Source organism: Protopterus annectens, chromosome 2.part2 (genome assembly GCF_019279795.1).
Source record: "Protopterus annectens isolate FY-2018-M chromosome 2.part2, PAN1.0, whole genome shotgun sequence".
In the NCBI taxonomy this organism is placed as follows: domain Eukaryota; kingdom Metazoa; phylum Chordata; order Ceratodontiformes; family Protopteridae; genus Protopterus; species Protopterus annectens.
The window spans coordinates 648,268,504-648,294,181 of NC_056730.1; the positions used below are offsets into that span (position 1 = coordinate 648,268,504).

General features: G+C 36.2%; 1 protein-coding gene across 2 annotated transcripts in view; it reads left to right on the forward strand.

Annotated features, from left to right (window-relative positions):
- LOC122795754 (ankyrin repeat domain-containing protein 53-like) overlaps positions 1-20,534 on the forward strand; it is a 397,950-nt gene extending 377,416 nt beyond the window's left edge. For both annotated transcript variants that reach the window (XM_044064067.1, XM_044064068.1), the window contains exon 6: positions 19,519-20,534. In XM_044064067.1, coding sequence (XP_043920002.1) covers positions 19,519-20,367 — 849 coding nt within the window. In that variant the 3' untranslated portion in view covers positions 20,368-20,534. The remainder of the gene's footprint in view (positions 1-19,518) is intronic.
- Positions 20,535-25,678: the final 5,144 nt, after the last annotated feature.

The following is a 25,678-nucleotide window of genomic DNA, read 5'->3' on the forward strand; positions in this document are numbered from 1 at the left end:
AAACCAAACCACTTTAATCAAGAAACCAGTAAGCACTTTTGTCTACATAAGACTTTTTCAAACTGACATACATTTCTTTGACCTAGCTTTTAAAACACAGAAAAAGTCATATGACACAAAAAATCACATGACATAAAAATCACATGACATGAATAAATCACATGACATAATTTAAAGCACACTTATAAAAATACTAATGCTTTAACTTCTTTTTTAAAAAAGCAAAAAAGTCTTCCCTGTTATTAAGTCCTGGTGGATGGCAAGCATTTAATTTTACCTGCCAAGAATATATTCTCCACCCTAGTTCATCTTCAGCATTGAATAACTTATCTCATCTAATACAAGAAATTTAAAATTCACTCTACTTCTTTCAGGCTAAGTTAAAAGTCCCTAGTAATGTTATTATAAACAAAACAGGGATGTACAAATTGATTATCTTTTTTTGGGAGTGCAAGAGATTTAAGTTAATAATATTAACATTATCTTGAAGGGTTGTTACACGTGTAAATCTAGATTTGTGGTTTACTTAGTGAAATCCACTTCATGCCCTGCTTTATATGTAGGGCATACTTCTAGAGAGTTATTCAGATGTATGTATGAACATAATCATGCAGTGAGTATTGGTGGTGAAAAAATTGCATTGGCTAAACACTACAAGAGAGGGAAATGTACAGTGAATTTTAAATTTCTTATCTTAGATGAGATACAGGGATATGATAAGTTATTAAATGCTGAAGATGAACTAGGGTGGAGAGAATATTCTTGGCAGGTAAAATTAAATGCTTGCCATGCACCAGGACTTAATAATAGGGAAGACTTTGTTGCTTTTTTCAAAAAGAAGTTAAAGCATTAGTATTTGTATGTGTGCTTTAAGTTATATTATGTGATTTATTCATGTCATGTGATTTTTTTATGTCATGTGACTTTTTCTGTGTTTTAAAAACTGGGTCAAAGAAATGTATGTCAGTTTGAAAAAGTCTTATGTAGACGAAAGTGCTTACTGGTGTTTTGATTAAAGTGGTTTGGTTTCTCATTTCTGCGCCTTTTATTTTGTTATTTACAGTTCATTAGAACTTTTTTTTTTTTTACCTTTGGATTACTGATTTATGTAGTATTGTTCTGTTTTAGGGCTCTAGTCTCCCTCTTTCAGTTACCATGAAAGCTCTGAAGGGGTTGGCTATCAGACAGCTGAGTTTCTATAGCAGTGCATGAGTTGCTAATGGTCTGGGCACATAGAAGGTGCCTTGAAGCTTTGTAAGCTGGCCGGCTGTCATATTCTATTCAGGATATAATCCATACAGTTAAAGAAACTGCAGCAGTAATCATTCGAACTTCTACTGCTATGGTTAAGTTTACTAACACACGTGTACTCTCATACTCCAGGTATTTCACTGTTCCTTATATAGCCTCTTCAGTCTGTCACAGCAGATGCTTCAGACCTGGCATGGGGAGTGGTTTCCAAAGGTGTGAAAATGCAAAGTATGTGTAACAAACTCAACAGACAAAAGCACGTAAATGTCATTGCAATGATGGCAGTAATAAATGCTGTGAAAGCACTAAGTCATCTCTGATCTCCAGGACCTTTACAGGTTTTAGCAAACAACAAACACCACAGTGATGAGGTGCATAAACAAACATGGGGACCAGATCTAACCCTTTTACAAATCTGCCATGAGAGCCTGGGAGGTAGCAGCTTTGTTCACTTTGACCTTTCTGGCTTCCTACATTCTGTCAGAGCAACCATTTGCAGCAGACAAGCTAAGCAGGACAGACTCTTGCAAGTGGAAACTTCACCCTGGGGTCCTGCAAGAATTGATATAACTTTGGAGAATACTTCAAGTAAATTAGGTTGCCTCCTCTTAGACTAAGCTACTAAAGAAATTCTGCTCCAGGGGTTCTTGCAAAAGGGCCTGGAAGGCAGATTCCTTCTCATTTCCATGGTCAGGAATGTCCCTCAAAGCTTTTCCACCCTTTTCCATTGATATCCAGAGTTCTGACTCCCTTTTGTCCCAGTCAACAGCGGCAATTCCATCTTTTGAAACTGGCCAAAAGCAATTACTACAGGCTTTCCCATAGATTGGATGTACTCACACAATACAGGACTTGCTTGATGCACCCCAACCTGAAAACTCTTTGATTGGCTGTCAAAATGGTAAACAGTTGATACCTTTTAGGCACCTTTTTTTCTTGAGGATGTACAGCAAGTATTGAATGAGGCTAAAAATGTCCGCTACAAGGAAATTGTATATATGTGAGTGGAAAATATTTCCAGTTGGTGCCTTTCCAAGAACCAGGAACTTGTTAAGGCCTGGCTGCCTCTGGTTCTTGATTATTTGTGCGAGTTAATGTCCTCTACCTTTCTTACTCTGATTTATATCAAAGTTCATTTGTCAGCCATTTCAACTTTTCTGCCGTTTGATCCCCCATTTTGTACCTGTCCTCAAGTCAATCAATTTTGGAAAGAGGTTTTAAATGTCTGTCCAGCTAGGAAACAGGTGGCTCCTCCTTGGGATCTTCACTTTGTGCTTGAAAAGCTTACTTTATTTCCATTTGAACTGTTCATCAGGCTGATTTAAGGTTCTTAATATGGAAGACTGTTTTATTCATTGTTCTAACTTCTGTTAGAAGGGCATCTGAGTTACCAGCTCTTATGGTGAGCCAGCTGTACCTAATTTGCCACAAGGACAGGGTTTCTTTGAGAACTAATCCTTTTTTATGCCTATAGTGGCCTCATAGTTTACCATGAGTCAGTTTATTAATCACCCTGTATTTTTTCCTGACTCAAAAACAAGGGATACAAAATTCTTCATATTCTGAATGTTCACAGGCAGCTCAGGTACTATCAAGACAAAATTTAATGCTACAAGAAATCTCATAGGCTGTTTGTCTTGAAATGGAAATTTATTTATTCTCTAAATCATACAGCCATTAAGTCCAAGATAAAGACTGTCAAAGTTTCTGGATGGAAACACATTATTTAATAAAACAGTATTATGATATGGAATATCTCAGTACAGAAAATTCAACTATATGCACAGTCATGAAGTCTTTTATACTTTTTTAACATAAAAAACTTAATTCAGTTCATACAAAGTTTAAGGCTGTCACAAATACAACAAAATCCACTCATATAGATCCCCAAGGATGGAATGAATAAACATTGATAAATATGTAGAAAAGAGGACAGTTTTAACAAATTTTATATGTTCATATCCAGACATGCTTTATGTGTTTAAAAGAGGCTTATCTCAGAGATATGTCATGCAAAGAACAGGATGTGTTAACCTTATGTCTGCATGGTTAGAAGAAAACATTTACAATCTGCTTGCTAAAGTGCAAAAAGGGTCAAGCTGATCTTTGTTACAGGAATTACATGTAAAGCACTGCAGCAGTTTAAACTAAAATGTTCAGAAATACAGACAGTCCACTACAGTCCTCCCCTCCTTTATGCTGTAAAGCATCATAATCCCAAATCATTTTGAACTGTATTGTCATTATTTTGGTCATCAAACATATAACCTCAAGGATGTTATTGTCCAGGTATAACAACCACAATGTGTACGTTTACTCACAAAGCAATGTATTACTAGATTTTTAGTAACAGAGTATGCATGAGATATGAAAGGTACAATTATGACAAAGGTAATCAGACTTTGCATTATACTAGTACCAATATTTCCAAATATACCACCCAACCACCCAAACAAGATCCAACCAGAGTCATATTTAGTTAAATTAATGGCCAATTGTTCTATAAAGTCAGCCACCTTCTCTTGCTCATCATGAAAGTCCAAAACAAAAGTACAGCACTTTTTTATGATCAAATAGCAAACTCTGCCCTTCAAGGCCAGTACGTGGTCAAGAGCTGTTTGGTCTTGTAGTTCTTTGGTTCGAACCTCAGTCAGTTCCCTGTTTACCATGTGGATATGTTTTGATAGCCATTTCAGCTAATATAAGAGTCAACAGAGTCACTTCATTCATGGAATGCAGTATGACATACTGAGGAAAAAAGAAAGCTACTGCTTACCCAGCTGGGTATATAGTTCTTTTATTTCCCATTCTTCCAGTTGGAGTAGTAAAGAAATGGAAAATAGAGTCATCTTCCTCATATAACAACAACTAGACCAGTATCTTGGTAACCAGAGGTAGGCATGATCTCCGCGGATAAAATAATGATTGTCCAGCATTCCCATGCCTTTCCCCCAGTCATATGTTTTTTAGGTTAATTGCTAACATCAGAGTTTCATTGCGAGTGTAATTACAATTGCCATAACCCACTTGCACAATTCTGTTTCTGGCGTAACAAGTATCACTTCTTGTCGAAATGGCAAATTGGTAATATATTTCTTAGTCCAATCCATGATATTATGCCAGGTTTGATTGTCCTTTTCAAATTGCATCTCAAAATCAGTCTGTCAGATAGGAACAGGTAATACTGGAATGCCCCCTTGGCATCATGGGACAGAAATCCATGCACCCAGCACTTTGTAACATTCAGATGATTAGCATATTGGTGCAACATTCAAATAAATGGATTTTCCCTCATGTCAGTTGGAAGCAGAAAAAGGAGGAGACTTAGTGACATCATCAGAAGGAGGTGTGATGCCATCATAATTGGGCTGGATCGATTTCAAGCAGGTTGCGAAGTGTGGACCAGTTCAGTATTCTAGCACACTTTACTGCTGTATAAGTAGTTAGGAAGGTGAGCTAAGGCCTCCTACCATGGCTCGAAAGAAGATTTATGATGGAATACCTTTATGTAAACCCAGTCTCCAGGTTGCAGGTTGTTAGAGGGAGCTGCACCAGGTTGTGGAAGGGCTTCTCACATTTTCTTATGAAATGTTTGTAAGATAGAAACAAGTTTTGAGCATTAGTTCAACAAAGCTTCAGCAGTAAATACCTGTTCACAGTTTCTCACTGGTGGGGAAGGTGTCATTCTCATGAGACGGCCAATAAGAATTTCATGTGGACTTAGCTTATGGGTAGCGTTTACAGTTCCTTGCATACTTATCAAAGCAAGAGGCAAAGTGTCTGGTCACTAAAGTCCATTTTCATTGCAAATTTTGCTAATTCTAGTTTTAAGCATCTGGTTAGACCTTTCAACAAGGCCAAATGACTGAGGATTGTGGGGGCAGTGTAACTGCATTGATATTTTAAACAAATAGCACAGTGTTTTAACAATTCCAGCAGCAAAATAAGTATCCTTGTCTGAATTAATAGTGTGTGGAATTCTGAACCTAGGAATAAGTTCTTTTAGCAATTTCTTGACTAGTGTCTCAGCATCACACTTAGCACATGGATACGCTTCCACCCATGCAGAAAAACACAGACAACTAAAATATATGAAAATGTAGCACATTTCTTCATTTGTATAAAATCCATTTGAATATTTACAGAAGTCCCCCAAGGTGGGGGTAGAGCAGAAAGCTTAGTCTTTACAGGCAATGCTATGTTATATGACAAGCAGCTTTCACAATTATTTACATAATGGCTAACTAGAGACTGAGAGAGAGGGACAAACCAATCACACTGGATAAGATTAAGAAGTCCATGCTTACCAGTATGATTTGGTAAGTGATAGGCCCTTACTGACCAGGAAAGTAAGGCCAGAGGTCCTACCACCCTGCCAACAGGTGTCTGTACAATAAACCAGCATATTTTTTTCAATCCACACTGATCTACCTGCTTTTCTCAGCCTCTGGAGCTTCATTCTGCAAAATAATCAAATTATTAAACTTACAAGGGTCATCAGATTTTGTGGATTTTTCTTGTACAATAAGAACAACATTCCTAGTTACATCCAAACCAGCAGCTTGCTTGGCTGTATAATCTGCTAACCAGTTACCTTTCACAGTGACATTGTCTCCCTGTATATGAACTTGCACTTTTAAACTTTTTGGTAACCGTAAAGCATCTACTTAATCTGTTACAAACTTTCAATTTGGTATTTTAGTACCTACTGATGTTAAAAATCCTCTTTCTCCACAATTCCCCAAAGTCATGGGCTACTCTGAACCCACAGACTATCAGTATAAATGCTCACAACGTTATTTTTAAGCTATGTTATATGCTTTTGTTAATGCAATAAGTTCAGCTGCTTAAGTGCATATGGCAATTCCTGCAGTGGTTTCCATGTTTTTCTCTTCTATATGATCTTTCCACAAACAGTTCCATTTTTGCATTGTCCAATGGGATATCCTTTAAGTCAGGTCTAGGAGAAAGCACATGGTTACTCACAATTATACAGTCATACGGTACGCCATCTTCTGCCAAAAGTATAAGAGATGCAGGGTTCAATACCTGGCACTGCTGAATAGTGACTGAAGGGATTGAAATAAGTAACAGCTCATACTTGGTTAACCTAGCAGCCGAAACATGCTGTTTTGGATTTTAGTGACATTGTGGATACCGCATGGGGAACTGCAACTGTATGTTTTTGTCCTAGGACTAATACCGTAGATTGTTCTACCGTCAGTGCAGCTGGTGCTGTCACCTGCAGGAAGCTCGATAATCCTGTAGGCATTGGATGTAAGAATGAGCTGTAGTATCCAGTAGGTCTAAATGCTTCACAGTGTTTTTGAATTAGTAACCCTGCTGCAGCATATCCTCCCTTTTTGTGACAGTAAAGAGTGATGGGCTTTTTGTAATCTGGAGTCCTAAGGCTGTAGCTGTAGCAAGGGCTTGTTTTAGGAAGGTAAAAGCACTTTCTTCCTTTTATCCACAGGGCAACAGTTCTTGTGTATCTTGCTTGAGCAGATCAGTCAAAGGTTTAGCAATCTGTAAAACTTGGTACCCATTGTCTGCAGTATCCAGCAAAACCTATGAAGGCTTGCAGCTGTTTTTGAGTAACTGAGTGGGGTACTTTTGTAATAGCTTCAACACATGAAGGCAAAAGATGTATTTTACCATGCAATATCAAGTGCCCTAAATATTTAACTTAGGTGACCACAATTAAAGTTTTTCCTTTGATACTTTATGTCCCTTTTTTTGTTAATTCAGTCAGTAAATGTATACACCCAGTGGTTCAGGGGCAATAGGTGCTGATCATGGAAACAAGGGCAGATCTTGGCTAGGCTTGTAAGGGCCCTAGGGCCATTAGCCTAGTAACTTCCTATGATCCTATGATAGTATCCGTCCTGTTGGCAATGTGTTAATTAATCTGAAGCTATATCTACATATTGTACTAGTACAGATTTGTACGGGAATCAAACTTCTTCAAGGTTCTGCTTTAAAATTTGTGAAAAGATTGAAGGACTGTCAACAAACTCCTGTGGCATTCACAGCCAGATGTGTTGAGTTCCTCTATATTTAAAAGCAAATAAATATTGGGTATCAAGGTGAACAGGAATGGAAGAGAAAGCTGAACATTAATCTACTACAAAAAAGGCAGAATGCAACTCAGTATGGTAAGCAGAATTTGGCACTATAGGGTATGAATGGATAACAATTTGATTAACTGCTCTTAAATCCTGTACAAACCTATACATGTCTCTGCTTGGCTTTTTAACTAGAAGAATAGGAGTATTACAGCAGCTACGTGTTTTTGCTATAATTCCTTGCTGTAGTAAAGGTTCAGTTACAAGTTTGATTCCTTGTTCTGCTTCTGGCATTAAAGGGTATTGTGCTATGTGAGGAAGTGGTTTAGTGGGATCAACACATATTTTTACTTGTGCAGCTGATTTTAATAATTCTACCTCATTAGAATGTCTTGTCCTCAGAATGTCAGGAACCTGTCATATCACTTTGTTGTCTGCATTAGTACATTGCTTTCCCTTTCCATCTTCAATAACATTAAGTACAGCAATTACTTCTTCTTCAGATTCAGCCAGTAAATCTAAATAAACTCTATCTGCAGTACAAACAATAGCACATCCTAATTTGCAAAGTAGGTCTCCACCCGTTAAGTGTGGTAGAGCTAAAATACTTAACAAGAAAGCATGCTTACTTTCAATTGGTCCTAAAGAGACCGGAATAGGTGTGCACACAGGAAAAATAGTTGGAGTGTTAGTTACACCCACAGTTGATACCTTTCCTTTTCAGATAATATTGGAATATTATCCTAATCACCTATTTTCAATACAGACCGGGTCACACAAGTACCAGTCAGAAAGAGAACATCTTTTTGCCTTCCTTTTATCTTAATATAAGGTCCTTCTTGATGTACTTGCATTAACTCTTATATGCTTACCTCATTCTCATCCCCCAAGTATTGTCAGTAAGTGCCACCTGACATTTCCTGCCACTCTGGGGTGGGGTGGTAAGGAAACATTGGAAAGATTTTGGTTTTGCCACTGCTGTGTTTGCTGTTGCTGTTACTGATTAGCACATTTTGTGTTCGAATGTCACATTTCTCCACAATTGTGGCAAGCCCCCCCTCCCGGCTTGATTTTTTTGAAGATTAGTTGCTCTTCCTGTAGCCTGCCTACCTCTGCCTCTGCCCCTTCTTTCAAAACTCTGTATTTGGAATTGCATAAGCTTTTCTTTTGCATCTCTTAGCTGTTTGTCCACTTGATCTATATAATGCTCTGCATATTTTCTTAACTTGTCTATCTCCTCTTCTTGCCACATTACAGTGTGTTGTTTTATTAATGCCTGTATACTTGGTAACAATCTATGCACAAAGGCAGAGTTTAAAGCTGTCTTAACATTTACAGTTGGATCCACAATACCAGAATGTGTGGAAAATACTTCCCTAAGTCTCCCAAAGTAGTCACCTGGTGTTTCTCCCTTACTTTGTTTACATGCAGTAATTTTCTTCCAATTTGGTTTAACTGCACATATTTCTAGAATTTCTTTTAAGAGCTTATCCTCCATTTCAGCTAATGCATTTCTCCCTCTAGTAGTCAAATAATCAGGGTTCTGATCTGGGGCCAGTCTGGCCTTTTCCTTTAATTTTTCATATATATCAGGAGGAACTATAGCTTTTAATAGTTGCCTTAAATCTGCCAAGTTTGGCTCATATATTTGAATAACAATGCTCAATTCTTTGCATTTTTGTGGGGATTGCTTTATTTGTGGGAAGGTTTTAACTGTAGTATGTAAACCAGCGAGTGTCCAATGTCAGTGGACTAATGCCATAATGCCATCACGATGTGGTAACTGTATGAGGAGGTATAAGGGTTCTACCTTTTTCCCTTCTTCTGCTGCCGGTCTTGCCTTTAAATGAGTGTGATGTACTTTTTACCTTGCTGCTCTTTTAATGTCCTATTTTCCTAAGATATCACTCGTTGTGTAGATGTGTGGATCACGGACTGGAACGTGACCAGTCGAGATGGGTGACAAGGGAAGAAGGGAAGCTGATCATCTTCTCCCAAAGATTCCTTCCTTTCACCTACAATATCAAGAGTCACCACCTGATCCTTGGAAATTGGGTTTAAAGGAGTAGTGTTACATGCTTTTACTGTACTTTTAACTTGTTGCAACAATTTTTTATTTGCATCTTTTTACCCTTTTACTATGGATTCCTTTTCCCACTTGAAAGTGTCTATATACCAATCATAACAACTCCATTGATCAGATTTTATCTTTTTACCCTTTTTCTCCAGTTGTGTTCTCAGGTTCAGTATTTTAGTTCTGTCAAAGTTAACATAACTCTGGGATTGATTTAGTCAGTTTATGGCAATCTTTTATATACTGACAGGAATTTACCCCATATTTATGATACTATGATACTGTAACGAGCTGCAGAACCAGCTGATGGTTTAGTAGTTTTACTGCCTGTCACACTCAGTTTATTTCACCTTTTTTTTTCTTCTAGTACTATTACTACAGGAAACACACACTGACACTCATACACATCTCTCACACACACACACACACACACACACACACACACACACACACACACACACACACACACTCAATATAGGGTCCCTCCCTGTTATTTCATCTGGACTGAATCTCATTATTTCAGACTGAAAACTATTTCAGCCTTGTTGCCGGGCCCCTCCTGGTCAATTTACACTGCATATGCTGTATTTAGACTTAACAATTGTAAATATTAGCCTAGCAACAGAATGCATTCACTAATACAATAAATAATGCACATAATCTAAAACTGCAGTAACATCACCGGAACTCAAAAACAAAGTGCAAATTAAAAGAACTTACTGAGATGGGTGCTGAAGAGATCCCTGCTATAGGCTTCAATTATATCAACCAAGCAGATATAAACCCTGGTTAGAAATCCAAGTCTCGGCACCAGCTGAAATGGAAATTTAGTTATTCTCTAATTCATGCAGTTCATTATAAAGACTGTCAACATTTCTGGATGCAAACACATTATTTATTAAAGCAGTATCATGATATGGGATATTTCAGTACAGAGATATTCAACCGTATGTACAGTCATGAATTCTTGTATACCCTTCTAACAAAAAACTAACTCAGTTCATACAAAGTTTAAGGCTGTCACAACCATGACAGAATCAATTCTCGTACATTCTTAAGGCTGGAATGAATAAACATTGATAAATATGTAGAAAGGAGGACACTTTTAACACATTTTATATGCTCATATTATCCAAACATGCTTTGTGTTTACTCATTTTTTTGTCTATTAGCCCTGCCATCCCTCCTTATATTGCCCATTTATTCCTTCACAGAAGGCAAGAACTGGGAAGAAGACATGTTGTTGCCAGTGGAAAGATTTTATTTTTGTAGAGGAACACAAACTTGGGGAACATCACTACTTTGGAGAATAAGTCCTGTCCTTAGAAGAAGAGTAGGGACACAGCTCTCCAGAGCTATTCCTTCAATGATTGAATATGCTGCTTGAACCTGGATCTCCTGAGTCACAGTTAGAGCTCTATCAGCACCATGGAGCTGACATCTGAGTTGTAACCATAATTAGCTGCCTTTAGTTATATTTTTTCTTTACTTAAACTCACTGTGCAATTCCCCTTGCAGATAGTGCAGCCCCAGCATTTGCCTTCTTGCATGTGGTTTTAATTTTAGGCATCTTATTGTTTTACTTAAGTTCATCTAACCACTTTGACACTCAAGATCATTCTTTAAAAATTCTCAGAGTGCCCACCAGTTAAAATTAATATAGACTGCTGTCACAGTTAGAATGTCTGATTTGTTCCCTGTACCACGCGTGTGTGTGTGTGTGTGGGGGGGGGGGGGGGGTGTTCAACCAGTTTGTCTATATAACCAAATAGAGAAAAAAACAGAAGTGCTGTCAGCTGCAGGCACTTTAATTAAGTAGATTAAACATTTTAAGAATACAAAATTGTGGGAAATTATTCAAGAGTGAATTGAAGACTTTCCCTCAAGAACTTTGAGACTGTTTCATAGACAATTTATACTGACTGTTTGGTATCATAATTCTATATATAGATGTCATTTGCCTAGATCACCTCATATTCAAACTAAGTATTTTCACATAGTTGAGAAACTTATCATTTAAATAGTTACGGGTTTGTGAGACCAATTGTTATTAATCTTGTTGATTTGTTGTATAAAGAAAGAGTTGATTAATTGTTATTTATGTTGAGTTAGGCAGTTTTTGGTTAAATACAAAGTTTACTTTAAAAAAGATTTCCTCCCCACAGGGCTGCCGCACCTTACCCAAACACATATGTGAGTTTCAACACATGCAGTAGCTTATGTGATCTGTCAGAGAATGTTCTATGCTGTGAGACTGGTCTGTGAGCAGCTGGGACTCAAGTATATGAATTACACCTACTTTAATTCAGTTATTTTTAGATCAGTTTTATTTTGTTGGTAGGCAAAGCTTAATGCAAGTATTGCCACTGATTGTTCCCTGTTTGATTTACTCCATTAAAGCATTTTTGTTCTTCTTTTAGACTGTGCAATTTATTTTATTTACTATTCTTGTGGGTTATGAGATAAAGCTGGTTTCCTGCATTTTTATTTCATTAGTATTAGGTGTAAGTAAAGATAAAGATTGTGACAGAGTGAGATATGGAATTATAGAAAAAGTTTCAATACAATATAACAAAGCAATCAGGTTTAAGAAACAGGTTAGGTATGTGAGTACAGAGTCAACAGCATGACCAGTGATGAATGGGTAGATAGGATATGAAGTTGATTTGAACAGAGGAATAAAGTAGAGATTCTCTTTAAAACCATATCTATTTCTTTATTTTTTCTTTCAGTTATTTACTAATAAAATAGAGAAGGAAAAAAACAAAGACAAAATATAAGTTTGAATATGAAGTGAAAGGGATTATTTTTTTTCTAAACTGTGATGTGTATGGATGATTTAGTAATCATGGCAGATACCATGGACAGTACGGACTTAATTCTGAGTAAGATGATGGGAAAATTATAAAAGCTGGGATTGCAAATAAGTAATTTTAAGGTTGCAAAGACTGATTTTGGTAAGTTTAATTCAGCTACAGAAAGAAGGAGAAATGTAGTACAGAATTTAAATATGATTATGAGGCTGTGAAATCATTATACACTATTATTTAAAACATATTTCTTAAAATCAGTACTCTTGGGAGTAGGATGTACAGATTCATATATTTCTACCAGTATATGGCAGAAACATAAACAATACCAGAGGGAAGGAAAACAAATTGTGGGCATTTCAAAGTGATTTTTTTCTACAAGACTAACACACAAAAATGTAAACATTGTACAAGTCACAAAATAAAGAGATTAATGTGGTCTATTCCAGCATCTGTTTTGCTACTTTATTTGTAAGATCAGGTGTAAAGATGAAGGATGAGAAAAACAAACCATGGTAGAAGAAATGAGAAATAATGAATGGTCTAGTGATGTCATGTAAGAAGTGTTTAAGAAGACAGAAACGTGGAAAATTAAATGTATTCAGAGTATAGGAGTAAGACGGTTTGTATAGAGAGGTAGTGTGGCAAATTTTTGGAAGATGTATTGAATAAATATTCATAAAAAAAGAAAAAAGCATTATTAAAAAGAAGGAGGAATATTAGAAAAGGGTCAAGTGTGTGGCACTTTGGTTTAGGATGGGTCATGAAAATTATTAATTAAAGAAAAAAAAATAAAATATACTTTAAAGAAGAGAGAACTAGTCAATATACTAAATGATATTGAAATAAATTCTGTTTGTGTGAAGAAGCATTGCAAACCACTTCTAACCATCACTGAGGCTGCATTTTTTCCACTGTTGTGCAGCTGTGGAGTTGGTATATACAGGATAGGAGTATGGGGGTCTTCCACCACATGGGAAGTAAAGGAGCTTGGCAATACAGGTCATGTTTGTTTTTTGCTGAAGATGTTTTTCAGTGTTTTTTTTTTTTCCACACAGGCAGAATTCACTTAAATATCATTCCTCAAATATACAGGAATCCAAAGAAGAAAGGTTATGCAAAGTACACAGCTGTGAACAAGACAACAAATAACTTAGAACGTATAGCTTTGTGCTTTAAAAGAGTTAGCATTTTTGAGGAGGATGTGCAGGAAAAGAATTGTGACAAAAAGAAGTACAGGAAATATAAACACTGTATATGGACTGCAAATGATTTGACTGCTAATATAAAAACATACAGATACAGAGAGAAAAAAATAGATAATTCTAGCATGCATGTAAGAGTAATGAAGAAGATTGACAGTGGTACTGAGTAATAAAGAATGACAAAAGAAAAAGTAAAAAAAAACATGGAAATGCTTATGAATACAGCAATCTGACGAGTTAACAGAGAGAAAAAGCATAAAGAAGTAGAATTTGTGGGATGAGGGAGATGAGAAATGAAAAACTGATGGTGGTAAATGATTATTTTTTGGTTATTTTTTTTTCATATTGTAATTGATTTCTTGACTGTTTATCATACCTCTTAACTGTACAGATTTTCCCAGAATGTCCAGATTTTTGCCTCATATTTTTAGTCCGTTTTTCATAAAATGTTGGTTTTCCGGCAAATTAGTGGCAAATCATTAAAGGCTGAAGTTAGAAAATAATGACAGACATTTGAGTTTCAGACTTCACACCCTTCAGAAAATTCATGTTAATGCAAAACCTGTTATTCTATCAACTTTCTAAGTTTGTAAGTAATATATAAAAACTGTCCCAATTTGTGGACTTTTGTCCCCCCATTTATTTATGACTCCGTCCATATTTCTTGCTCTAAGAGGTAGGGAGATATGCTGATTATTGAAAAATGTGTCCTAAGGGTATTTTTTTTACAGTGGTGCATAGTTGTTGTGGATCATGCAGATAATATTTTCAGGATTCATTTTAGTGTGCATATATTTACTAGACTATGCATTTAAGTTATTAAAATATGCTGTCTGCTCTCCAATTTCTGTTGGATTTTTAACCTCCCCTTGAGATGCCACCAACTTAGGCTGACAGAACCTTATTGTAACATCTCTTCAAACGTATGGCACCTATATAGTGGGGTCTATATTACCAGATCGAATGTTTAGGTTATCGAACACCTAAACATCAAACTGGTAATATCGAAAGCAAAAAATGCGAACGGCCAATTAAATGCAGGGAAATAATTCCCTTGGCCATTAGCTGGATTTTGCCATTTTGTCTACTGTAGAGCGATCTCAGAGTTGGTATATTTAGTTAGGGGGGTGTAGGGTGCGAAGCCCCCCACTTGGTTTGGGTTTAAAGATTGTTTTTTGTTTTTGCGGCCAATGGAAGTCTTTCCCTACACTGTTCGTGGTTTTTAGTTTCGATATTACCAATTCGATGTTTAGGTGTTCGATAACCTAAACATTGAATCTGGTAATTTGTTTATAATTTGTTAAGCTGTTAAGTGAGCTGGTCCAGTAACTGTTTTCAGTCACTATCTTGGCCCATTAGATAATAGCACATGCTAAAATATTAATGATATAGTTGACAATTATGTAGGTAAAATTAACAGACAACTTAAAAATGTCAATACAAAGATAGCATAAACATACCCAAAATTGTGACAGAGGAAACTTGAGAAACTGAAAAATAAGACATTTAAAATGATTTTCCTATGTTAGTAAATACATTGATGATTCAAATACCATGATGCATTTTTTTCACTTGTCTGTACTGATTAATTTGGACTGCTTTTTAATAAAAGGCTTTGTAATTTTTTTTATTAAACCATGACCCAAATACATTTAGTTCTTCCTATCATGAAGTTACCCTTGGGGTAATGTGTTCATACACTTTAATTGGGCACCTTTGCACATGTGCGGTGGTATGCCCATTAAAGTCCATGGACGCAACATACATTTTTACTATGGGAACACCACCAAGGTTAAAGTTTACTGTATGACATCATTGATGTCAGTGTATGAAAAATGTACTTTGTATTTCTCCTCTGAAGTGAAATAAAAATACTCCCTAATGGTTAGAGCCACTCTGATGCAGTAAGCTAAAACAATGTTGAAAAATCACGTAAAAAAACTAAGGTAAATTAGATTTAACTCCGTATAAGTTAAATATATATATATATATATATATATATATATATATATATATATACACACACACACACACACACACACACACACACACAAACACACACACAATAGCATTCACTGGTAGAGTGCAGAGTGTTAAAATGTCACTCTTACTTTGTGTTTCCAATCAAAGGCATTAGCAAGTACATTTTAGATGTTGATGATGCAATATTTTGCAATGAAACTTTGACCACAAATATTAAAGAGCCTCAGAGAGCTGCTGCAATATATTTTAGCAATGCAACTTGTTTGTGTGTGTGGAGAGTACAGTGTTTTCCTCTCAGATGATGTGGCCTTCCTACGCGTTCAAAGCCTCAGTGGTCAGGCAAAGCCTGCAGTGGGTGAACCTGTTTAACCACTAACACATACATGGTTTATAGCTAGCATGCATCTGTGAGTTTATGTTAGTGGGTGCCACTTTCACTGCTGAAGTATAGTTTTTGGGTTATTTTACACATTTTTCTATGTTCTTTTGTGAGTCAGGGTATTATTCAGAAAAGTTGTCTCTGGAGGGCTCATAGCACTGCACTGTTGCTGTGATAGCTTTATGAAGCTAACTATCAATAAAAAGAAACATGCAACAGTCACCTGCAGCAAAAGTTCTCTACTTGAAACATTAATCCATGTACAACTGTTGTACAGACACCTGCAGAGACTCGCATACACACACACACACACATACACAAAGTCACACAGACACCAGGACAATCTCATAGACACACGCAAACACACACACACACACACACAGTCACACATACACTAGGACAGTCTCACACAAAATAATAAGATTCCTTTTAGTACAGTGTTAAATACAGATACTTGTCAACTATTTAACCTGATCTGTGAGCTTCTGCAGTTACTCCTTTGACTCCTCCAGGTATCAAATATTGCTTGTTCATATTTGCATTAATAATTCCAAAACCATGCTATGAACAAGGTTTTAAAAGATTTCATCTTAAAGCTTATACAATAGTAAACTCAACTGCATTAATATTTGGTCTCTGTCTTGTGCAGGTAAATATATATTAACTGTTGTTTTTATGGTCATTATTTATATAGATATAATTTTCACATTTTTCTAAGTATCTCAACAACTAAGTATCATTGAACTCCTTAACCTCAAATGAAAGCTGTTGGCTAGATGAATAAAATGCTGCTGGTTGCTGACATATTTTAAATTGTTTACAAAATATTACAAATTTAATAGTTACTGTGTTTACTGTGACATATAAAATTCTGTTTAAGACCTAGAACCTAAAGAATACTACCACTATAAAAACAGTTTGTGCTGAAGAGGTTGACATTTCTATTTCTTTCATAATCCGTGTGGCTCCAGAGATATGAACATTTGTTTAAAATGTAAGGACATAATTTGATTCTGTCAGAAGGCTTAGGCTCCGCCCATTGGAAGTTACAGTGCAAACTTCCAGAGCTTCATTGGAGCGAGTGAGTTAAGATCGTAACAGATTTCAAACTACATGGCCCTCTCAAGGGGTTCCTATCTTCATCATTTGATACATCTGAAAAACATCTCTAAATACTGCGTCACAAAGTGCATTGCTCTTCCAGTGCTGTTTGGCATAGCTATGTCAAATGTCAGCAGTGATGACTGAGAACAACAGCAGCCTGGTGTCAGATATGGATTCATGCAAAAAATACACAGTTGTATTTTAGTGGAGAAATCTAGAGACAACATGCATACTCAGAAGGGTAGCTGTAGGATTAAACAGAGGTAGAAATGATCTTGTGGGTAATAGTCACTCCAAGAATGAATTACACAGGGCAAAGCATAAGCCATGGTGATTGTCAACAGTTTGCTTAAGTACATAGCTGTAAAAGTAAATTACAGTGATATGAAAGTCACTGTCCCATCATACATGATATCAGTAAGGTTGGTTCTGGAATAGAACTGGACTGAGTAATTTAACTGGTGCCAGAATCATGGACTGAAACTAACTGTCAAAAAATATATCATTGTATCCTGTTGGCAGTCTACTCCATAGAATTAACACATTTGACAATACATCCCTCAGAGTTGATCAAGTTATTTTGGATTTGGGAACTTATCTGGACAGTGACCTAACTTTTAACCAACATGTGTCCGCTGTTGTAAGAAAGTTCTTCTATATTGCACAGCTTATAAACAATGGGATTGCGAATAGGTGTACAGATGTCATTGTCCCTCTCTATGCATCCCTCATTAGGCCAATCATTGAATATAATGCCCTCTTTGGCATGTATCTTTCCAGACTCATGCAGCAATTGAAATACCACAAGGATATTTTACTAAAAAGATACTAGGCCTAAACAATATGTCCTTGTGTACCTTTTCAAGTCCCTGTCACAATACTCGGTATCCTACAGACTGTTAAGTATTCTCCCCAATCCAGACTGATAGACCCACTGCACATCAGCAAGTCAGATGTCATCAGAAACACTTGGTTCAGGAATCTAATCCACTTCTACAACTTCAGTGATGTGGTATTAGCTTGTATTGTGTTGTATTCCAAACATTATAAATGCTGATTTGTTAGTGTTGGTAGTCTGTTTTAGTTTTCCCAGTTCATAACAGCTAAAACACTGAAAACATGATTAAAATCATCAGTATAGTTTGGAACTACTACATGATAAAATGTTTTAGTACTACAGAAATTCACAAAAAAAGCAAATGTTAGAAATATATTCATACAACAGAGCAGCATGAGACCGGAAAATATAAGGTCTCCATAAAGACTTGCTTGTAGTTGTCAATGGCTTTCCCCTTCATTGTTTGCTTGCCAAGAGATGTCTGCTTAAAAATACAAACCATAACTAAATGGCAATCTTCAGACAGAGGAGGTGAGCCCCTTTAATCATTTGCAGATCTTATGTTGTGAAAACAAGAAACACTGTGTAAGAGCAGGAAAGCTTTATTGTCGAAGTGAAAAATGAGACTAACTGCATACGTGGGAACACTTTTTATATTTACTCTGTTATTAAATATAATGTTGTGATGAAAAGTGTAGCTGTTTAAAATAGTACAATTTTCCATAGTTGCTCAATCAAATTAATCTAGCAACACAGCACATGCCATCCCTGGTAAAATCACAAGCACCAGTAAACCTGTCTGTTCCAATAGGACTCCCCCTCCTCATCTTGACAATGAATTATTGCAAGCTTTTACATTACTGAGATCAGCAAACTCTTCCAATGAACTTTGGAGGGATGTGGGTATGTACATCTGGATACAAACTGTTGAATACATGCATTTTCACTGGTGATCTAGGACCTTTGATCTTTTTAAAACTGTTTGCTCTGAGTTACACAGTATGTTAACAGAAGCTGTGAGAGTCAAACTGAAATCTACTACATATAGACCCATTCTAACTGGCAAGCAGTAGCCTGGAGATTTGCTTTAACTCATCTTTCATTCGGTGTCTATTAAAAAAGTAGTTTGTCACTGAGGCTTGTTGATTTTATGCATATACTTCTACCTGCAACCCTTCAGCAACTGCTATATTTTTTATAAACAAGAATAGCAGATTTCATGGGTTGGGATATATATTACTGTTTAATTTATTGCCATAGGATCCAAAGCCCCTGCTTTCCCTCTTATATATAGTTTCCCAAGTTTACCACCTAAAATTCTGGATTCCTTTAAGATAATGGTTGACGAGTAATGTGGGTATAGGACCTCTTGCAATTTAAAGTCATGGAGATTGGCTGGTAGTGACCCTGTATAAAATCCCATAGCCTCTTAGGACATAACTCTGCAAATTATGCTCTATTTGCCATTCATCTTGGCTTTGTCTTGCTGATATTATTGAATTCAACTACATTATTGCCATATTATCTCACTGTTATTTTTTGCAGATTCATTATAATTCATATAAAACCATTTTACTGAGTAGAGTTCATTTTCATTCAGGTAAGGTCCACACTTGTTTCATCCATGTTCCTGAATTATGTCTCAGATGCATTATCATTTACTAGCCTACTCTTATGTACTTAAATCCGTTAAATAGACTTTCTAATGATTTCAGAATGAAGCACCACACTAAATAACAAATAAGTGAAACAGTATTTTGCTGCAATCACTGCAGAGATTCTAGTCACCATTTTCTTGCTTGATTGCAGGCAGACAATGATTTCTTTGGCCAGTTGGCCTTCTCTGATTGGATTGATGGAAAGAACTTGCCAGAAAAGTTAAAGAAGGCTCCATTATGTAAGAAGAAGAAACTCTCAAGCAGGGGATGTCTTCCAAACAAGCTAAATACATTTCACACAGTTGAAAAAAAGCAAAAAACAAAAAAGGTTATACAGAACTTTGAAAAAGACACAGTTGAAACCACATTACAAGCTGAATCTTCAGTTTCACAGAGAGAATGCAAAATAACAAGGGATCAAAAACATAAAAAGGATAGAATTAATAAAATTGCAGCTGATAAAAGCTGTGAATGTGCATCAACTGAACAACCTAAAAGTCATATGTCAGAGGATGAAATACCAACTCAAGCCTATAAGCAGCCGTGGAACATAAGTGTGAATCCTTGTGCACCTCCTGTTACATCTATTTACAGACCTACAGTCATCCAACCTGGAATGGATGGTGAAGACTACCTCAGAGATCATGACTTCAAGGATTTCTTACTCCTTTCAAAGGACAAGCTGGGGAACCCAAAGGTCAGAACAGTTTCTGGTGGAAGAGCTTCTCCTTTACCACTCTTACCGTTTGAAGTGCTGAAGAATAAGTTATTTCCAAGTTCTCTACCAGACCGTATTAAGGTCCCTGAAGATTTCAAGTCAGTGTGTATTTTAGACGTTCCAAGAAAAAGACTACCCAGGAATGGAGAGAATCCCTGGTCAGAAATAACATTTCATTTACGTGAAAAATTAGATGGTGGATTAGAAGTCTGTAGCCCAGTTCCTACTACTGTTAGTAGCAACAGCAGTCTGAATTCTTGCATAAGTAAAGTTTCAAGTTAATTACAGATGAAAGCAGATGATTAAAGTTTTGCAGACTAAAACAGTATAAAAGTGTTCTGCTGAATTATATAATTAAGTCAATGATATATGTTCTGTATAGAACAAGTTCTTACTTTGAGACACTTATAATGTAGTCTCATGTGACAAAATAAATAAATAAAATCAGATCCTGAATTGCATTATACTTTATAGGATCCTCAACAAAGATAAAAATATTGAACATGTACTCATGTACATGTATATGGCTTGAAATTACTTGTAATAATGTAAAACAGTGTCGTAACTGGTACCAAGTAACTGATTAACAAATGCTGCATAATGCCACTGTGCAGAGACAATCAAACAAATTGGTAAATAACATCAGCTATATAAGTATTTCTAGATATTCTATACAATACACTTTTGGGTTGACTATTCTGAAGCTGTGCCTTAGTGCACTGGTTTGGAGACATTTTAAATCTAAAATTGGTGATTTTCTGAGTATATCTACAATGGGGAATTTAAAAAAATGTATTGCACTTAATTGTATGGTGCTATTTATGCTACTGTAACTATTTTTGAAGCATTTTACTGTAAATGCATTATTTTTTCTTTAACTAAAACAATTTGTTTTACTAAGTTCTGGGGCCATAGTGCAGCTTTAGTAGCAGTAGTTCATTGCTGCCATTTTTTAAGCATCTAAACACTGTTAACTTTTTCAGAGCTGTTTGCTGGCTGTTTTGTTATCTTGTTTCTTTTGTTTTATTTAATTACTATCTATAGCATGGGCAAGTGTGTCATTGCTTTCCTTTATGGCTGGATTACTCTGAAACTGCTCCTAAGCACACTGATTTGCAGGGCCGTTGTTAGCATTTTGGGGGCTCTCAGCAAGTGTCAATTTGGGGGCCTCCTGGACACTTACAGTCTAAGTATCACCCCGTCACTCTACCCCTCCTAAGCAACATTTTAGTTCATGCTGCAGAGAAAACACACTGATGCATGCTGGAGAAAAAAACACAGATTTACAGACTAAATTGTAGCTCTAATGCTCTTGCAGTTTGATAGGCCAGTGTACTACAATATGTTGTCCCATTTCATTGAGGACCATTGACAGTGACTGGCATTTAGTTCTAGTAATAGCGCATTATAATAACTTTATGTATAGGGATGGTCTTAGGTGGAATGGTGCCCTAGGCAAATGGTTCCACGGTGCCCCTTATTACCTACTGTTTCACCCCATTCATCCACCAGTGCTCCCTTATTTTACCCCATCCCTGGCTCTCCAAACTACTTACATTACTTTACTCTTCCATTTCTCACATTTTGCATTACTTTTCAGTGTTTTTAAGAAGCTGTTGCTCTCTGTATGCTTTGAAGTACACTTTATTTATTAATTAATTTTTACATTATTTTAATCCAGTGATGGCGTGAACAAAAATTATGATTAAGGAGAGAAATTCAGTGTTTCTGTTTCACTTCACATTTTCTTGTATCCTTTTAACACACCTTTTCTGGCCAGACAGCACAGTAATAACTGTGTGGGAAATAGCTCAATTAAGCCACAGGGTTGTAGATGCTCTGCAGTGCATTTTAGAGCATTTTCCAAATTTGTGATCCTGTGGTGGCTTGAACTAAAATCATTTCAGTCTTATTTATTTTTTCTCTCAAAGAAGACATAAGTTGTGCCCAAAGCTTAATATTCAAAGCTGGCAAAGTAGTAGCTTACAATAAATTAACAAGACAAATTTTTGAAAGGATACATAAATCCTATCTGGGGAAAAACGCTTGCCTCCCTACCCCCCAGATAAGACAGTCATCCCTCTGTTTGGTTCAAATGGCCGCATTCAAGTATTTCAAGATTCATGTCTAATCACCAAAGGCAGTTTTGAAAAACTAAAAAAAAAAAAAACATTGAAAACTATTTGCTGAAGCTACCTTCAATGAACATGCCAAGGAAGGTTTTTTTTTGCAGGGGGAGTAAACCCCATGCACCTCCTTACTCCCAAAACTTATATACACAAACTTCAGGGTCACACAACACAACAAACAGAAAAAGGCAAACTTCACTGTTGCCAAATGTCATTTAGATGAAGTTACTTTGATTATTTTATGTTTGCTGAAACTACCTTCTGTGACCTGACATGCTCCCCATTTCAATTAACTGTTATAATACATGTACAAGGCATATCTTCACATTCCTGACCCCTATGCCCAAATGAAGCAACCTGTGTATGTGCCTGATATGTAATTGTGAGGAAAGTGAAAAAAATAATGATCGTAGTAATGGATTCCAACTTATTGCTCCTAGACAGTACACTGCCCCTACACAAGTTGTAGTATCTTTCCTTGCACACTTCTGTTGCCTGTGAGAAAAGTAAAAGAAACAATGCCTACACTGTCACCAGCCCCAACACAATCTATAATGGCCTCCTGTGCACACCTGTGAGGTTTTATTGTTAAGAAGATTAAAGATGTAATGACCATACTATTTCACACAACCATCTGTAGACACCTCAGAGCAGGGCTGGTTTGAGAATAGGTGTAGCTAAGGGGTAAATACCATCACTATGTCCATATCAAAATTAATTTTGATGGTCTGGCACATGGGGACACTAGACCCCTAGAAGCTCTAAAGGTTTGAAAGTTCTGTGATGCATTTTATGCCTTATTTGTGAACTGCATTTTTACTGCTATCCATAAGAGTTATATGTGTTCCAGAACTGTTGTGTGCGTGCACAAATAAATCAGTAGTATTTTTTTTTTTTGCACAAGCACCAACACACAAACTGACTCTCACACAAATAAATCAGTAGTATTTTTTTTTTGCACAAGCACCAACACACAAACCGACTCTCACACAGACTGCACGATCACCTTCAGGGAAACTGGAGGAATAACAATTCACCTACTACATGTCTTTAAGATACTGAAGGAAAGCAGAGTTTATAGACAAACACATAAAGATAAGGAGTCATACAGATTCCACATAAAAAAGTCATAACCAATTATTCATCCAGAACAAAGCACTATGAAATGGCAATGCTATTACCGTGCCACTCTGACAATGAGCAGTTACTTTCAAACACATTATTTTCCTGTCAAACCACCAAAGATAGCTACCTATCTTGTGTAATGTCTGTTTGTTATGGTAAGCAAAACCATGCCCCCGCTACACATACTGACAAGCATAATGGCAGTGTTGATGATTTTGTGATAGAAAGTAAAAACAAATAATGTCCAGAATGCTACTCTTACACTTCCACCCCCCACCCCACCCCACCCACACACACACACAAACACACACACACAAGCAGAAGCCATAGCAGTTCTAATTTTAACTGATTTCAGCAAATAACACTACAGTGTGTGATACTAGTACTGCCACACCAGATAAATGGATCTTGTTAAGGAGTTGTTAGGAGTAATGCATGTTTGTCAGTGTCCTTGATTTTGTCTCATATTTGTCCTGTCCCTTACAAAAAATTTGATTAGCTGGTAAATCATTCAGGATTGCAGTCAGTAATGCCAGACATTAGAGTTTCATACTTTTTATTGTCCAAAACATGCATGTTGATACAAAGCATGTTATTCTATTAACTTTTTAAGTGAATTAGACTAATATTTAAAGAACAAATCCACCAAAAAACGCCAAATAGTTCAAAACTAAAACGCAAAAAACAAGAATAGCAGAAAGTTGCTGGAAAACAAAACACAGGTGCCGGTAATAGCGTATAATAATTTAATTTCCGCTTTCGTCACAACTTCATCAGAATACAAAGAATGTAAAAGTCAACCAGTTTAAATAGCCCAATCAATTAAAATACAATTAGTTTGAACAAACAACAAAAATACATACAAGTACTAATGATAATAGTGATAAAAATACTTATGCATTAAAACAAGACCTTAACTCTGTATCTTTATTTATAACTAATTTACGATATTTCAAAAAACACTTCAAATTAATGCTTTCATTTAATCCTGGAAAAATATCAGATTTAAGTTTAACCTGCCATAAACATTCCCGTTGTTCAATATAATTCTTAAAGTCCCCAGCCCTCTTATCAGATTTACATTTTTCCAACACAGAAAATAAAATTTTTTTGTGTGTAGTACATAAGATAGAATGCTTATATAAAGCGTTATTGTGATCTTTAACTTTAATGGCATATAGATGTTCCTTTATGCGTGTAGCTAGGGATCACGTAGTCATCCCCACGTAAAAAGCAGGGCAAGAGGAACACATGCTAACATAAACAACTCTGCTAGTATTACAATCAATGAAATCAGATACTTCTATGATCCTATCAAAGGTAATAATGTTAATATAAGGTCCCTCAGAAATGTATCGGCAGATGTGACAATGCTGGCATCGAAACATGCCTTTCTTTTTTATCACAGATGTAAAGTGATGGATAGAATGATGCTCCAAGATGCTCTTAAGGGTATTGGTTTTACGAAACACAAATTTTGGGTCAGAGCCCGCAAACTGAAAAATATCTCGATTGCCTTGTATAACTTTCCAATTGCTCTGAACAATGTTTTTGATCTTATAACTATCACTACTCATATCAAAAGAACAAACAATATCATTGCTAATACTATAATGTTTACCCGTATTGAAAGTGTTCTGAGTGCCATGAAGTATAGCAGGAAAATGGGTTGACCGTTTATTATATACTTCATTACCTGTATCAAATAAAAATTGTTCATCATACCCTCGCTGTGTGAACAAAAAAACTATAAAATGAAATTCAGAAATCAATATGTCATCTTTGGTGGTCATCCGACAAGCTCGGATGAATTGCCCTCTGGGAATGTTTTTCTTAATATGTTTAGGATGACCGCTGTTGTAGTGTAAATATCCATTAGTAAAAGTCTCCTTTCTGTAAATTTTACTATGAAATTTTTGTTCTTCAAAATCCCACCAAATGTGGGTATCCAGAAAGTTGACTGCCAACCCAGCGTCACCTAAAGTAAAATTAATATAACTGAAAAAGAATTAACTTGACTAATGAAGGAATGTACTGTATCTATACTTCCTTCAATGATGAAAAACAAGTCATCAATAAATCTACAAAAAAAGAGAATGTTAAACATCTCTTTTAAAACAGGAATAAATTCTAGTTCCCACCAGGCCATCACCAAGTTGGCGAAAGCGGGTGCTGCAGGAGACCCCATAGCTACACCACGCTTTTGTTTATAATATGTGTTACCAAACATAAAAAAATTATTCTCCAAAATAATATCCAAAAATCTACATATAACAGAAATAATAGAATTATTAAATAGATTATTTTTAGCTAAATAACTACGAACTGCATCCACCCCC